The sequence below is a fragment of the Nicotiana sylvestris genome, chromosome 1 (assembly GCF_000393655.2).
Source record: "Nicotiana sylvestris chromosome 1, ASM39365v2, whole genome shotgun sequence".
NCBI lineage: Eukaryota > Viridiplantae > Streptophyta > Magnoliopsida > Solanales > Solanaceae > Nicotiana > Nicotiana sylvestris.
Genome location: NC_091057.1, coordinates 117,060,870 through 117,078,332, shown reverse-complemented (window position 1 = coordinate 117,078,332; position 17,463 = coordinate 117,060,870). Strand labels below are relative to the sequence as shown.

The following is a 17,463-nucleotide window of genomic DNA, read 5'->3' as shown; positions in this document are numbered from 1 at the left end:
TTATTTGTCATTTTGATAAAATTGAATTTGGTGTAAAAAATTTAACAGGCGGAGTGTTGACTATTCAAGAAATTATTCAGCAAAATAAAAGCAGCAAAAGTGAATATGTTGAAATGGATGTGTGGGCACTGAACATACCATGAGAGATAAGATTAAGAATGAAGATATCCGGGACAAGGTGATAGTGGGCAACATAGATGACAAGATGCGAAAAGTGAGGCTAAGATGGTTCGGGTATGTGAAAAGGAGAGACACAGATATTCAATAAGAAGGTATGAGAGATTGACCGTAGTGGGTCCGGTTAGAGGTAGATGTAAGCCAAAGAAGTATTGGGGAGATGTGACTAGGCAGGACATGACGCAACTCCAGCTTACCAAGGACATGACCTAATAAGAGGATATGAATGTCAAAAATTAGGGTAGAAAGATTAGTAGATAGTCACGTGTATTTCTTTTCAAACCAGTAGTATTAGTATTATTCTTGTATTTTCTAATTCTTAATTACTATATGTTGCCTCTTTCGCTCCCGCAATCTTATTATCTCAAATTTTTTGATTCTTATATTTCTATTACTTCATGTTTTTTTTTCTTCGCTTCGGTTATTTGTTGTTATCACTCCTTGTTGTTACTGTTTTTTTTCCTGTCTTCTCTTGAGCCGAAAGTCTGTCAGAAACAACCTCTCTATCTTCTCAAGCTAAGGGTAAAAGTCTTCATATATACTCACCCTGCCTATATTATTATACTGATATTTTTGTTATTGTTTGGTGTAGAAATTTAAAGTTTTAAATAAATAAATAAATAAATAAATAATATGTATTACGTAGTACCTATTTTCTAACTCCAATTTGCGTAGTCTTAACTTTTTTGTAAAAAAAATTGAGGGCACCCTATTTAATCGCAGTGTGCTAATATTTTTCTTTTTTCTGTTACTTCCTTTCTCTTTCACCTTTGCTTCTACCCAACGCTTGCTTTGCCCAATCACTCATTTTCTAATCCAATTAAATAAAATAAATATTCACTTTAGCTTAGTGGGAGTGAAGTGTAATGGCATTCATTGTAATTTGTGAAAAGAAAGGCATACCCATACTTGGGTTTGAGTAGACCCAGTTGTGAATTCTTAGAGAGAGAAAGAAAGTATAGAGTAGTGAAATTCTTACATAGGGAAGGGAGGGAGGGAGAAAAGAGAAAGAGACAGATGCTCTGGACATGGGGAAATTGCAAGGACAGAGACTGCCTTTGCAGCAGAACATCGATGGTTCTAGAACCTTCTTCTGTCGGATGGGTCTTTCTAGAATCTTCAGTTTCAAGTGTATCGTCGTTTTGGTACTGAGTATTGCCCTTTTTCTCTCTGCCTTATTCTGGATCATTCCACATCGTTCTAAGCCATCTGGATTCGACGCCAAAGAGGCAATCAAACTTGCCTGTGAGTTTCCTTGTACTTTTAGGGTTTCATCATAATATTGCAGAATTCTTTTTAGTTTGCTGTGCAATTAGGGTTTATGGATGAATTAGGTTAACGCACTTGGGGTTTTTAGATGAATATTAAGCTGTAGTTGACTGATCGATTGACTGATTGTTGTATCTCCTTGTACCGTTTGAGTAGCAGGATGTTTTTGGTTTTATTTGGCTTATTTATACATGTATGTAGGCTCTGTTGTTTTTGTTTATCAGGATTGTTGTATTTACGGTTTGCTGCTTCACAGAGTTTTAATTTTGTTAGATATGTACTTGTATGCATTAATCTCTTCGCTTCTTGCTCTTGAGCCGGACAGGCTCAAATGTATAAGTTGTTCACATCTCACCACATTCAGAATACTGTTCGCTTCCTCTCAATATTTGTTCAAAATATTTGAACTGTTCACACTCACCAAAAAATATGAGAAAAGCACATTATTTTGCTTGACGACATTCTTCTGCTAGTAAAAATCTAACGAAGAACTTTCTCCTTAGCTGCTTAGGATTTTGGTGATGCTTTATGACGGGTTGCCTTCAATGAAAAAGGGTAAAGGAGAGAAAATACTGATCAAGATAGATGGATCCCTATCTTATCTTGCTTTTATAAATGGAAGTCCTAATTTCTTTCTTTTGGCAGCACAGAAGTAAAAGTTAATCTTTCTTTTTGTTTTCTGGGGGCTACTCGTGATTGTTCTGATAATAGCCGGGGAGTGGTGCTGTAAGGTCTGCTTCACAATTTTATTCCTTTCTGCAAAAGTTTGGACCGCAAACAGTCAATAGACACTGGATTACCTTTGTGCTTCCGTTGGCTGGTGGAATTCTAGTTGAAAGTGGAAATGCTCTTGACCTTGCTGGTATCTGTGTTGATTATAGCCTCAGTATTTTCCTATTAGTTTACCAGATGAATGATAGTGTCCTATTTAAATTTTACGTGTTATGTGACTGATTGATGTGGATAATCTCTAAGAATTGGTGACCTTTCAGATCTTGGTAGCTGCGGAGACTGATTTCCCATTCATTTATTCATCGCCTTTGGTATTTTAACCCATCATCAGTTCTTAGTGTTGCTGTGTTCCTTTGTTTTCAGCCACTACTCAAGCATACTTCAGATTGGAGAAGCCAGTTTCAGATATTGTTCCCCACATTGCAAGACTGGAGTATGATATTTTGGAAGAGATTGCTATCCCTGGCATAAAGGTTTGCAACCTTCCTCAAAATTAAAACCATTGTTTATATATGCTGTCTTGTTTCGGTAGAGTGCAAGCCAGCTTGACAATGGGAATTTTCAGGTTGCAGTCCTATCCGTGCATGGAGCAGGTGTGGCTAACCAGACTGACATAATATTTGGCTTTCTTCCGGATCCAGTTGATTCTTCTATTTCTCCAGTGTCCTTAAGTCTATTGAAGTCTGCTTTATTAGATCTATATCTTCGAGATACCAATTTGACACTAACTTCCTCGATTTTTGGACGGCTGTGTTCATTTGAGGTCTTGAAATGTCCTGGTGGAATCACTATGATACTCGAACGCTTATCCATTTTGAACCTACCCGATATCCTCTTCAATTTTACTCTCCATAATTCTACCGATGAAATAAGGGAAAATTTTATTGAGCTGAAGGAACAACTGAATTTTTACTTGCGTCTCAGGACGGATGAGGTATATCATAATTTATATGAAATCTCTTTTTCTTTTCGAGTTGATGTTTCTGGATGAGCTGTAAGGGCTTAGATGTTGGAGGCTTCTGAAAGCTAAGACTTGGGCATACTTTAGACAGGACTCTTTTTGGAACTAAGGCAAGAATGCAAAACATTTATGCCGAGCAGTTTGACCATGCTTTGTCTACCTAATACTTCCTCTCTTAGGTCTAGCTTAGTCCTTTTTCATGGCGTAGGAATCACCTTAACACTTGGTCGTTGCATTACTGTTATGTTAACTTGTTAACTCAACAGATTAGTTCTGTGATGCTTTTTTGTCTCATTCTCAAAATGTTCTATGGTTCATTTTTATGGGAAACAAACACATGAAAAGACATATGCAGTGTTATTTCATGATTTTTCATTTGGTCCATGGTGCACATGCTTGCTCTTGATTTTTTTATTTCCTTTCAAGGATTTTCATTTTAATAGTTTTTTCCTTATCTTTTAGAATGAGTTTTCTTTACTTTTTTGCTTACAAACTGTGTATTTTTCTTCTGCTGTGTGTTATCCACAGATGTTTTAATAGTAGAGAAGATATTCTATTTCGACGTATACTCCTTTATTTTGTCGTTTCTTTTTGACGATTCTCCTCTTCACATTATAAATACGCTACACAAGCATAGATGAATCACTACAGAAGAAAGAAGTCATATTCCTTATTTCTTTTTCTTTTAGCTATTCATTGGGTGGTATCTGAATTGCAATTCCTACTTGATGCTAAAAGGAACATAATGATACACAACACGTGTGTCTGAAGCTTCTTTCTTAAATGGTGAATAAAGAGATCAATGTTTGTCAAAAAAATAAAACTATGCTGGATATATGTCAGAGATCTTGGTGTATCCGGTTTTAATAAGATTTCCCTGTCAGAAATTTGTGTCATGTGTACAATAGATCTGTTGTCAGGAGTTTCTAGAAATGTTTTTCCTTTGCTGAGGCTGTCATAAGTTGTTCAATATTACTGAAAATGATATAGAAAAGAGGTAAACGCGATGAAAATATACTTTCTTAATATTTTATAGACATTTGGTCGTAGATAAAACTGCATGAGATGTAGTTATATAATTTCTGCAACATTTGCGCGGATTATTTTGGGAGTCCCTGTCAGAAATTTGTGTCATGTGTACAATAGATCTGTTGTCAGGAGTTTCTAGAAATGTTTTTCCTTTGCTGAGGCTGTCATAAGTTGTTCAATATTACTGAAAATGATATAGAAAAGAGGTAAACGCGATGAAAATATACTTTCTTAATATTTTATAGACATTTGGTCGTAGATAAAACTGCATGAGATGTAGTTATATAATTTCTGCAACATTTGCGCGGATTATTTTGGGAGTCCCCTGATAACATTGAAACAAATTTAGTTAGTCATGCTGGTATCCCAGCCTCGGTCATTCCTTTCCAAATATTTGGAACAAGCTATATCAACTATCTGCCACCCTGTACCCTATGGGCAAGTTGATATGTTTTTGTGCTAGGAACGTCAATTTTGCTGCTTTTCCCCATCCTATTTTTCATTTTTCCTTGTCTCGAAAATATAAAAGTGGGTGCAGATGTTACTTGCTTCTTTTCGTTCATGCTGTTTACCATAGTACATTTCTGAATTTGATTGTCATATCTGACTTGTTTTTCTTTTATTTTCTGTCAGCATGTATTTTTACAGGTAACAAATAAAATTGGCTCCACTAAAGATCCCCCAGTTATTGTCGAAGCTTCACTATATTCAGACTCTGGGAGAATACCGGCTCAGAGGTTACAACAATTGGCTCAAATAATTATGGGATCTGTTCCTGCAACTAATCTTGGCCTTGATCACTCTATTTTTGGTAAAGTGAAGCAAGTACGTTTATCTTCCTTTCTAAACCGTACTGGTGACGCTGCCCCACCAACCCTTCCTCCTGCTCCAACTCCAGCTCCTTCTCCAAATGAACCTTTGTGGCCATCACCTTCCCCATCACCAGCTGTTTCTTCATCTCCAGCTCCCTTGCCCAACTGTCATAGGTTCCTACGATCACATGATAAGCTTCATTGTAGCTCAACTCGTGGAAAAGAGCCTAGCGGTTCTCCATCTCCCATGGCTGATCCACCTTCTCCTGTGACAAATACTAGTCCACGTTCAAGTAGTTCCAGAATTGTAGCAAGCCCATCACCATATGCTCCCAGTTATCCTCCTAAATTAAGTCCCGGGTTGAAGCTGTCTCCTGGTCCTTCTCCTTTATCTGCTGAATCATATGGCTCTGGTAACATGAGGAATGTAAGAGATGACATATCTCGTCCACTAATGTCTTCCTCAATCTCATCTTCATCATCATGTAAGTTTCTCCTCTTTACTTGATCTTTATATTCATGCAATCACAATGATTCATTGTTGTCATTTTGACTTGCTTTTACCTAGCAGTAGCATCTATCATTTGTTTGAATGTCTAAGAACCGTTAGGGAATTGGTGACTTTAAGATGTCTCGAATGAAATCTCTTTAGCTATAGCAGATTCTGCTTTAGAGATAGCGAGAAATAAAGTGAAAAAGGAGGAAGCTCTTTCATGGCAACTATGTTATGACCATGTCCGTGTGGAGCTTGTGATATAGTATTGTAGGAATCTGTTGTATATTTGTGCCCCTCATTAGCTGTTTGTTTTGGTTTCAAGTATCCTATTGACGCCTTTTTTCTTGCACAGCTTTTGCACCTGACTTTTCTTATAAGGAGCTTTGCTTATTCTGGTTATTCGGATTAACAGTACTTCATATCCTTAATTGAACATGGTGACAATGTCATGTTCTCTTTCTACAAGAAATTCTCATCTTTAAAGGAAAAGAGAGAAGTATACTTAGCAACAAACAGCTTTATTTGACTAGGATTTTAGCATCTTTTGCCGATTAGTTTGTGGTTACCATGAGAAGCCATGTTATACCCTATATGAACAGAAGAAATCACAGGTCAAAGCCAAATGGTGGCAGGCCTCTAATTGACACAATTACTTCACATGAAGACATTAAAAGATGTTTCTTCCCGAAGGGAATGATTACTCGGGAAAACAACAGTTTCAGATACATGCTCATCTGCAGGTTTTCAAGGAGATACCAGTCGTAAGATGTGTTGGTTCTTCTTGAACAAGCTGCAAAACATGTAACTACGCATTATATAACCTCACTATACGTGATGTATATTCTTACTTTAATCTGTAATTAGCTGCTTTTGATGTGCTGAACTTCAATCAGATAAAAATAGCAGCCTTTTGGCTCTTTCTGTCTAATGTTCCAAACTACTGATTGGTATCGTTCTTTTTCTGGGATTACCGAGAAATCTACGGTGGCACTCTCTGTTGGCTTTGGCTTAGTTCAGAAACTGACACTCTGAACGTTATATGGTCAATTAAGCATTTAAAATGAGGGCTCCTTCCAAATAATCTAGTTCATAATGTGAACCAAATTTCATGGACTCAATTAAGGCATCCGAACTTGCAAAGTACCTCGGAAGGAAAATGGATCCTCTTCCACACGTTTTACTTACATTTGAAACAACAAGAATTACAAGAAAATACACCTGACTTCACACTATAACAAAAAATGACCTTTGTTTTTAAGTTTTATCCGACCTAGCCCATGTTGTACATATTTTGAAAGCACTAGCAAATTCAAAATCTGTGTTCTTACAACCATTGCTTCTAAAAGCTATGGAGTTAAATTTGTGTTCTCATAACCATTGCTTTCACTCGCTCTTCTTCTCATATCTTCTACATATGTTTCAAGGGACCGCATATTTTTTGCTTCTCCTCTTGTCACCTGGTTGCAATGTAAAAAAAATGAAGAGTAGAAGTATACCATTGAAAACCATTCAAAGCTTTGCTTTCGAAAATAATACTCCCTCTGTTCCAGTTTATGTGAACCTATTTCCTTTTTGGTCCGTTCCAAAAAGAATGAACCCTTTCTAAATTTGGTAACAATTTAGCTTAAAGTTACAACTTTACCCTTAATGAGAAGCTTTTATAACCACACAAATTCCAAAAGTCTTCATTTTTTACTTAAACTTCGTGCCTAGTCAAATAGGTTCACATAAATTGGAACGGAGGGAGTATTTTTTTTTTAAGTTTGTTAGTTGTTTGGATTGGGTGTTGTTCCAATTGATTGAAAATATCAAAAGGAGTTCAAAATTTGAATTTGAAGTGATTTGGTATAGATTTGAGCAAGATTTGAGTTAAATTTCAGAAAAGACGCAAGGAAGAAGACGAAGTCAGTTTTTTGTATAATTATGTATAATCTTGTATAATAGTGTATATGAGTGTAGAAACACACATTATACACTATTATACACTTTTATACACCTTTATACAAGCGTCTGTAGACGAACTTCTTCCACGATTTTCAATTGCAATTCTTGTTCAAAACCAGTCCAAAACTCCATTAAATGACTTCAAATTTTATATACAACATGCTTGTACTATTTCTAACAAGTCTAAATAACACCAACTCTAAATTTTCACAAAATCAAATTCGGAATTTAAACCCACATATTTAAGCTTGTTAAAAATCTAATTTTCACCACTCAAATGAATTTGGTTTATTGGATTAATATTTGAGTCACATTTACTAATTCGAAAACTAACTTAAAAGTTTGAAGAATCTTTTTTAAAATTAAATAGTAATTTTGAGAACCTATTGGAGTTGGATGTTGAATCTTAGCCTATTATTTTTGGGCTAGTTAGTTGGAATTGAAATATGAGTTATAAAATTGAAAAGTAGGGAGCCCAATTGTTCTAATGTGAAATTTTCCCAATATTGAACATTTAGTAACTGGATTATTTTAGAGAAATTTTCATAAAGCACTATCGTTTAGTAGTAATTAGTCATCTATAGATACCATTTGCTATATTACGCATTATAAATACCTTTTCTGTGGTTATAAGATCTATTTGATGTATTTAAGCTATTGTATTCATAAATACAGTAGCAAAAATAGGCGTGAATCAGGTAAGTCCAGCTAATCAGTTGTTGTATTCGAGTGTATTCGACTGTATTCATGGAGTGAAACATGGGATTACAACTGGACAGATTATTGTATTCGACTGTATTCACGGCGTGAAATAGGGGATTACATTGTTTTTAAAACTGAAAGTGAACCAATTAACATAATAGACTCCTAATATAACTCAACAAACTCAATTATAACACACAAATTTTGTATTTTCAGTTATAAAAAAGATTTTCAACCGAAAAATACCCTCAAAACATAGCAATCTTCAGAGGAATTATATAATACATCTGAATACATAAATTATATTAATTTTAAAAAATATATGAATACATTTATGGCATATAGCGAGACAATGAATAAAATGAAATACATAGAATACAACGGGATACATTGAAATATAATGGAAAAAAAACAGTGAATACAATGAAATACATGGAATACAACGAGATACATTGAATTACAATGAAAAAAAAGACAATGAATACAATGAAATACATGAAAAAATAGCGTGATACATTGAAAATACATTGAAATATATTAACAGAAAATCAAGTTGCTCAGCTCCAAACTTCGTTGTCTTTGTTCAAGAACAAACCCTAATTTCTGGCGAATCCGCCGTTGAGCAATAAAATGCAGTTGATCGATAAGCTGGCGAGCAGTAGTGAGCATGCCTCTAACGACGTCGTTTTGGCCCGAACTGGAATGCAGTTGTGACGGTGGAGGTTGTGGTGGCAACGCCGTGGACTACGCCTCCATCATATCAGTGTCCGTACTGTCCATGGCATTTCGGTTGCAATTTGCGATCTGCACTTTTGTCGTTGAAGAATACTTTATTTCTGACTCTTATTGTACTGAAGGGTTGGTGTTTGATTCAAGGTATTAGTAAAAAGAGATGAAGATAAGAGAAATGGCGAAGAGACAAGGCCATGTTTCTAGCAATTTCTGGAATATTTGCCCCTTCCCTCGTCTGATTGTTCTCTTATTGAGTAAGGTGTTTTTAGGGAATGAGGGAAGAGAATTGCATGAGAGAGAAAGAAAATAGTGTAACTGAATAGCATATTTAGTAGCTTAGGGGTGGGAGGTAACCAAAATTAGATATTTTGCTATAAACATTAAAAGGTATATATAGAATATAATTTTTTTAAAATAAATAAGGTGTCTTTGCTATAGGAGGTAAAAATTCCATTATTTTACAAATGGATGTTCTTTAAAGTCTCATGACGAATGTGTACATTAAATAACAGACCAACAGCAATCTAAATTAGGTTACCAAGAACGTCGACATTTGCCTAAAAACCTAAATAATGACCGGTAAAGAGACCAAATTTCATGAACTCGATTAAGACACCTGAACTTGCTAAGTACCTCGGAAGGAAAATGGATTCTCTTCCACACATTTAACTAAGAATAAGATATTGACATTTGAAACAAAAAAAATAACAAAATATTGAACATTTAGTAACTGGATTATCTTACAAATGGATGTACTTTAAAGTCTCATGGTGAAAGTGTACATTAAATAACAGACCAACAGCAATCTAAATTAGATTACCAAGAACCTCGACATTTGCCTAAAACCCTAAATAATGACAGGTAAACAGAGGTGCAATACAGCTTATCAGGCCTCCATCATAGTTAATGAAGCGACTCGAAGTATGACCTCTAATTTGCTCCTTTTTTTTTCTGGTCACATAGTCCCTGTTCAGAGGCAAACTATATACAGCACAGACCTGTGAACTGGATCATTACCACAAGTGTATGAATAAATGGATGCCACTTTTTCGTATGTACTGGAAAATCAGTAAAATTGCACGTAGTCAAGGCTTGAGTCACATTAGCTGGCGCACTAGCAGTTGAATAGTAGGGATTATGACTTGTCCCTTTTAGTTCGAACAATAGAGAAAATTGGTGCCGTGTCAGCAAAAACTCGTCGTCCTTCACTGGAGATGGATTGAATCTTCCACGCTGGGCCAAGAAGCCATGAAGCTGCTGCTCCTCCTATTAAGCCTCCAAGCTGAAATGTTCATGAGAGAACACTTAAGAAAGTCTCACAAACATTAAAACATATTCCAATGGTTTTTTTTGGAGAAGGTAACATACTTGTATATTAATAACAAACTACACAAAGGGTGTGTAGTCCCCCATATCTACAAGAATCAAAACAAACTCCTAGTCCGTAGTCTTCTCATGAGGATTCTAATACATCAAAAATAGATTCAAGTTTTTCTAAGACTTCTTGTTTACACCAAAAATAGAGATATTTCATTTTCAATTTTTGGATGCTACTGACCTTGTCCTCAAAATATTTTTGATTTATTTCTTCCCAAATTGTCCACCATGCTAGCGCCTCAAATATTCTTCTTGGCATGGTCCACCTGATGCCCCTCAAACTAATGAACATCCTCCATAACTGAGTTGTCCATTGACAATGTAAAAAGAGATGGTTTATTGTCTCTGCCTCTTGTCCACATAGGCAACACTTGGAACAAAGTTGATAACCTCTCTTGATAAGGTTATCCTGAGTCAACACTGCTTCTTTTGCCAATAACCATGTAAAGCAGGCAACTTTGTATGGAATCTTAACTTTCCATATCATCTTCCATGGCCAGCACCCAATCTGATTTTTTGAAAAATTGAACTCCTTGTAGGCAGATTTAACTGAAAACTTTCCTTGCCTATGCCCTTGCCATATCATGCAGTTTTTTCTAGTTGAAGTCCCTTTAAACTACTCTAGAGTGTTATAGAACTGTGTTACTCTACCAATCTCCCAATTATTCAGAAGTCTTCTGAAGGTTAGGTTCCAACCTTGGTTTGCCCATACCTCTCCAACCGTTGCTGCTTGTTGTTGATTTAAGGAGTGAATGTCCGGAAAAAGTTATTTCAAAGCCCCTTGACCTAGCCAATTGTCTTCCCAGAAGGATATCTTCATTCCATCCCCAACTCTGACTCTAGACTTGATCATCATTTAGGCCACAAATTTCTAATAGATCTCCAGAGACCGATCTCATATGGACTATTAACTGCTTTGGTTGTCCATTCTCCTTTCATCTCATATTTTTCTTTAATCACAAGTTTCCATAGTGGCTGATCTTCTGCTGCAAATCTCCATAGCCATTTCATCATCAAGCTTTGGTTCTGGACTTTAAAATTCTTAATCCCAATACCCCTTCCTTTTTGCTAGCTAAAAGAGAAACCCATTTAACCAAATAATTTTTTTTATTTTCGCTGTTACCTTGCCATAAGAAGTTTCTTCGTAATGCATCTATCCTTTTTCAATACATTTGCTAGAATGGGAAAAAAGAGACATCATATAAGTAGGCATAGCAAGCACATAATTAATTAGAATCAATCTATGCCCCAAGGACACATACTGATTTTTCCAATTTGTCAGCTTCTTCTCACATTTCTCTAACATCCCATTTTATATCCCCTTTGACTTACTCTTGGCCCCTAAAGGCATTCCCAAATAAACCGTTGGCAACTCCCCAATCCTTCCTCCACGAATTCCAGGTAAGCTATGAATTTCTTCCACCTCATTAAAGGGATAAATACTTTTGTTCCAGTTAATGTGCAATCCAGATGTGGCTTCAAAAAGAATGAAGATCACCCTCAGCATCATCAGTTGGTTCTTATCAGCTTCACAAAAGACCAATGTATCATCCACATATTCAAGAAGAGATATCACCAAATTGCTACCAACCCTGGAACTCAATTTGAAACCCCTAATCCAGTTGTTGATTTGAGTTGTCTGTAACATATGATTTAGACCTTCCAGGGCAATGATGGGACAAAGGATCCCCTTGTCTCAAACCTCTTTGCGAAGGAAAGAAACCAGCTGGAGAACCATTAACTAGTATTGAGAATCTGACCATGCTGATACAAAATTTGACCCAATTAATCCATCTCTCTCCAAAGCCCTTTTTCACGAGAGTTCCTAGTAGGAAATTCCAATTTAAATGATCATATGCCTTCTCAACATCCAATTTGCATAATATCCCCGGTTCTTTGCTTTTGGTTCTTGTATCTGCACATTCATTTGCTATTAAAATAGCATCCATAATTTGCCTGCCCCTTATGAAGGCCATCTGTTGTGTATCTACTAGCTTATTAACCACTTTCTTAAGTCTCTTTGTCAACAACTTTGAGATGATTTTGTAAACGCTACCAATAAGATTGATAGGCCTGAAATCTCTCAGCTCCTTAGCTTCAACCTTCTTAGGTATCAATTCTACAAAGGTAACATTAAAGCTTTTTTCGAATATTCCTTGAGCATGGAAATTTTGAACAGCAGCTACTAATTCATTGTGAATCACTTCCCAACAATGGCTAAAGAAAGCCATAGAATAACCATCCGGTCCAAGAGCTTTGTCCCCTGCACATGCCTTAACACTTTCCCATATCTCATGTTCAACAAAAGGACTTTGCAGCATTTGATTCTCCTCAGGGGTAATCATATGGCAATCCCTAAGATTATCTTGTGGTCTCCACACTTCTGATTCTGTATATAACTTCTGGTAGAATGTGACTATTTCTCTTTTGATGTCAACAGTGTTCTCCACAGCTACTCCTTCAACTATCAGCTGGTCAAAATTATTATATCTTCTATGAGCATTTGCAGTTATGTGAAAGAATTTTGTGTTCTTGTCACCTTGTTTCAACCAAAGAGCTCTGGATCTTTGTCTCCAAGCCACCTCACCTCCTCTTGTTTAGCAATCTCCTCAAATTACATTGACAAAGCAGTTTTTGTGTAGATTTCTTCTTCATTCAAGTTCCTTTGATCCTGTAACTCTTCCAATTCTGCAAGTTGATTGAGAATATTTTCCTTTTGTAATTCCAGATTTCCTTGAATGGTTTTGCTCCATTCTTTAAGCTTCTCCTTCAAAGCTTTCAATTTAAAAGCTAAAATAAAATCGGGCCTCCCTTCGCAAATAAAAGACTCTTACCATCCTTTAATTCTATCTTTGAAACCATCAGTTTGCAGCCATGATCCACCAATTTTCAAACTTAAAATAAGACCCAACATGTTCCTAGTTTCCACATTGAAGCATCAGGGGTGTATGATCATATGTGATTCTATAAAGTGTAGTCTGTTTGATGTTTCTGAAAGCTTCATTCCAGTCCACTGAGATCAAAAACCTATCCAATATTGCTGCTATATCATGCCTATCACCTTTCCTCCGTGTGTATGCCCCTCCTGCCAGGTGAAGATCCACCAATTCCATGTCCTCAATGAACTCTGAGAACTCAGTCATAGCCCTATTAATTGTGTAGCAGTTCTTCTCTGATGGGAATTGAATAGTGTTAAAATCCCCACAAACCACCCAAGGCCCAAAAAAAGACCTCTGGCACCAGCCAACTCCCACCAAACTTTCTCTCTTTCTCTTCTATCGTTTGGAGCATATACACTAGATAAATGTCAAGTAAAATCTTGGGTTTACCAGAGAATTTACAAGTAATTGAATAAGAACCTAAACTACTGACCTCCCCTTCCCAAATTCTGCTATCCCAGAGTACTACAATTCCCCCTCTAGTCCCACTAGCTTCCAATTGTGCAAACTTTCCCATCTATTTGCCCAAAGTTCTTTAATAATTTCCCTAATGTCCCCTTCTAGGCTTCTACCTTGGATTCTTGGAAGCAATAAACATCTGCTTTCTAACTGTGAATCAAACTCTTGATCAACAATCTTTTCCTGTAGCGATTTAGCCCCCTCACATTCCATGAGACAATATTCACCTTCATTGATCATGAATAATAATACTTCCCCCTACTTCTGGTACCATTGCTCTTATTTAACTTGGATGTATGTATATACTTATTAAACACTTCTACATGCATTTAAAACAAAGTGGAAGGGCAGAAAAAACACAAGGAAAACAGAACAAGAGAGAGCGGAGGGGGAGGAGGAAGTATGAAGAAGAAGAGAAGGACGTGACCATAAGAGGAATGAAATATCTTCCCATATTACTTCCTCTTCTTTGAATACAGATTTAGTAGCAAGCATGGACCTTGCAGAATGTACTTCAATAAGCGGAAACCGCCTTTTACAAGATGAATTATCCTTTTTCAAATCATAAGAGCCCCAAAGATTTTGCATCCTCGAAATTTAAGCTCTTAAAATATGGCTTGCAGAATGGTTAAAGCGAATAGTTTATGGGCAGAGATCTTGATTTCATGTTGTTCTTTTCTCTTGTCGGGAACTAAAAAGAGCAATAGAATGGAAGAGAAGACAGGTTACTCCTCAAAAAGAAAGGGAAGATGATGTAGGAGATGCTGGAGTGCCACTGATTGTCACTATAAATCAAAAGCAGGCCCATCCAGTAATGTGGTAAAAGCACGAGCTTTGCTAAACAAAGGGCAGCCCGGTACACAAGGCATCCCGCATTCATGCAGGGTTCGGGGAAGGGCCGCACCCTAAGGGGTTATGTAGACAGCCTACCTAATGCAAGCATTAGTGGCTGCTTCAACGGCTTGAAACTTGTGACCTATAGGTCACAACGAGACAACTTTACCATTGCTCCAAGACTCCTCTTCGTTTTGGTGAACAAAAAACATCAATATTGAGAAAATGATGATGAAGTTAAATATTGATATACTTACATGTCCCCAGTTGTCAATCCCTTTGTTCAGTAGTCCAATAGCCTGCAAGAGAAATGGTTGCCAGCAGTTGATGAACAAGGAAAAAATATATATATAAAGAAAAGAGATCAAACTTGACACTTGTGAATCGGTAAACATGCAAGTATTATGATACCGAACACAGAGATATGAGCAGCCCTCAAGAATAATCCGATATTACTTTAAATCCTTAAACCACTAATTAGCATCTTCAACCTATGAAAGTTCACAAGAATATACACTTTTGGAGAATATGCTTAATAATAAGATATGCGCTCTATCACCCGCATGGTGAATGCCAACAAATGGGCCTGGAGCTGAATAGATGATATAGTACTTTACCATATTTAATACAATCACATTTGCTATATATCGAAGATCCCCCTCGGTGCCTTTTACCATGCCTCTATGCCTCAAAACAAATACTGCAAAAGATCCAACCTGGTAATGACACAAAAACATGGATATCAGTATTTCATAACCTGATAAATGAAAAAGCAAGAAGTCTAATTATTTAATTTCCTCGACTGCTCTTGTGACAAAGAGATCCTTGTAGCGGCCAGAAACATAACTTCAGTATTCCAAGTACTCTCATGATAACTGAAACGAATGAGGCATTATTTTTCCTAAACTACATACAACTAGAAGGCAAGTTAATTTTCCCGTAAAATGCCAACAGGATTTACACATCAAGTGTACGGAAAACAATTACATACAAATGAGTGCATATAAGCAGATAGATTTAGAGATCGAAGAGTTGGACAATGTAAGTGATAAGAAATCATGAAATAGCATGAAATGGTAACCCCAGCTGCATGCACTGCAATAGCAAGTACACTAAAACTGCAAAAGAAAAGCAGAACTTACTAATCCCGAGATTGCCCCTGAGGCACCAACTGCAGGTGCCTTGCTAAGCCAGTAACTCATTGCTGAACCTAATCTCTTTCAGAAGATGCAATCAGAATCACTGTATAATAGGAATTACTTCTTTGAAATACGAATATATCTTATATGGTGACGTGTTATTACTTGCAATTGCAGATGTCAAATACAATGCAACATATCTTCTAGGGCCACTGATCTTTTCAACACCAGGCCCAACAGAATTCAACGAATAACAATTAACCTGAAAAGAAGCCACATCTGCTTTAAAACCTTAAGCAAAGATGGATTTAGGAATCCAGAAAACGTGAGTCAAGTAAAACCATGAGATGGCCTATATTTGCATGCAAGAATGAAGAAGTAATCAGCCTCCATAGTTGCCCTTTGTTAATAAGACTATTAATCTGCAAAACATATCAATCAACCATGTGAAAGAAAATATTGTTGATATGGAAGAAGCTATGTCAGCAATTTTACACTTTTAATCCAGTCTAACCTTGGCTCCCCAAAATAAAAGCTTTCCATCAGTTGCAACTTGTGCAATATAGACCCTGTAGTGAGATAGAAATTGTTAGTTCTCTGTGTAACAATAAACTCTTTGTTCCTTATACCAATCAAAACCACTCAAAAGGCGCCTTTTTCTGGTTTTACTTTTTCCGGATATTTGCAAGAAGGCACTTCTCTTCATTCTGAGCAGTGAAAGGGAAAAGATCGAATTGACTTATATAAATATTAATCCAAGATAAAAACAATATCATCGTATTTGCTCCATTTTGGTTAAGAATACTAAACTTACAATATGTTAAGAGCAAGGAATATGTTGGTCCATTTTCTTTCACTAGAGAAGAATGATCTAGACGACTTTGAGGATGACTTCTGAAATTGTTTGAATTCCCTTCTACTTTCATCAGCATTGAAGAATAATAAGTTCGTGTGCGTGCCAGATAAGACATCCTGTGACCATTGAAGGATATTGAATCCAGTAACGTCAATGGTCCATTTATGCCATACATCCTTCAATTTAGGCCCATGACCATGACAATAAATATGCTGTATAGCAACCAAAATGGTGGTTAAGAACTTTGCATTTCCAGAATTTCATGAGACTGCTGGGATAAGGAGACATGTATAACATCAAAGCAAATCACACGATGTTTCAACCAAGGTAAGAACTTTTCAAGCAGAGCTAGTTTACAAGAATCGTATCCAAATATATTTTTGTAACAATAGTTTAGAGAAAATTCAGCTATATGCATAATGGAAAATATTTAAAATATATACTTTTATACTGTATTGGCACCCGTTGTCACAAAGCATTAGTGTGTGCAGCACCAATTAGTTATTAATCCAATATCCCAAGTGATTAACTAATTATATCATGAATTTGAGCAGTATAATCACATTGAACTGAGTTTAATCAAATTAATGGAAACCACAGCTAAAAAAACATTTAACTTTACAAACACTGCAAGGATCAACAAGCCACAGCAAATTCATAAGAAACGCAATCCAAAAAGTTACCTTGATAGAAGTTTGAAGAAGATAAGTGAGGCGGATACGGCGGTGGAGGAAGTCGCCGAGGCGGAGAGCGGCGGCGTTGGTGATGAGGTGGCTGGTTGTGGGACCCCATGTGTGGGTAAACTTTGGATTATTGGATGGTACAGCTGCCCAACCCGCCATTTCCATTTTGCTCCGTAAAATTCTTAAACCCGAACCACATACCCGCTATTTTAACGAGTGGTATTCGAGTTAATTGCTCTACCGTCCCTCCTACTTTGTGATAATTGCAGATGCCTCCGTGTAGTTCTATTGTATTATTGTAATGTAATATAATTTAAATTTT

The 17,463-nt window shown here is 36.5% G+C and overlaps 2 protein-coding genes across 2 annotated transcripts; one reads left to right on the top strand and one right to left on the bottom strand.

Annotated features, from left to right (window-relative positions):
- Positions 1-1,130: 1,130 nt before the first annotated feature.
- On the top strand, positions 1,131-6,404 carry LOC104242173 (uncharacterized). The gene is made up of 5 exons (XM_009797200.2): positions 1,131-1,422; positions 2,542-2,651; positions 2,744-3,112; positions 4,802-5,465; positions 5,829-6,404. The coding sequence occupies exons 1-5, from the start codon at positions 1,206-1,208 to the stop codon at positions 5,906-5,908; spliced, it is 1,440 nt and encodes a 479-aa protein (XP_009795502.1). The 5' UTR covers positions 1,131-1,205; the 3' UTR covers positions 5,909-6,404.
- A 3,155-nt stretch (positions 6,405-9,559) lies between these two features.
- Positions 9,560-17,373, bottom strand: LOC104242163 (RHOMBOID-like protein 10, chloroplastic). The gene is made up of 9 exons (XM_009797182.2): positions 17,142-17,373; positions 16,417-16,670; positions 16,117-16,171; positions 15,944-16,024; positions 15,768-15,864; positions 15,606-15,673; positions 15,081-15,179; positions 14,721-14,762; positions 9,560-10,136 (listed from the first exon to the last, which is right to left on the bottom strand). Exons 1-9 carry the CDS (start codon positions 17,304-17,306, stop codon positions 9,990-9,992), a joined length of 1,008 nt encoding a protein of 335 aa, XP_009795484.1. The 5' UTR covers positions 17,307-17,373; the 3' UTR covers positions 9,560-9,989.
- Between the last annotated feature and the right edge of the window lie 90 nt (positions 17,374-17,463).

Bases quoted from the DNA above. Each gene is read 5' to 3' on its own strand.
- LOC104242163 (XM_009797182.2), bottom strand. From the start codon at position 17,306: ATGGAAATGGCGGGTTGGGCAGCTGTACCATCCAATAATCCAAAGTTT. The intron at 16,671-17,141 runs GTAACTTTTTGG...GTTGCTATACAG, and splicing joins TTCTTCAAACTTCTATCAAG to CATATTTATTGTCATGGTCA. The intron at 15,674-15,767 runs GTAATAACACGT...GAAAGAGATTAG, and splicing joins TTTGACATCTGCAATTGCAA to GTTCAGCAATGAGTTACTGG.
- LOC104242173 (XM_009797200.2), top strand. From the start codon at position 1,206: ATGGGGAAATTGCAAGGACAGAGACTGCCTTTGCAGCAGAACATCGAT. The intron at 1,423-2,541 runs GTGAGTTTCCTT...CTTTGTTTTCAG, and splicing joins AGAGGCAATCAAACTTGCCT to CCACTACTCAAGCATACTTC. The intron at 3,113-4,801 runs GTATATCATAAT...ATTTTCTGTCAG, and splicing joins TGCGTCTCAGGACGGATGAG to CATGTATTTTTACAGGTAAC.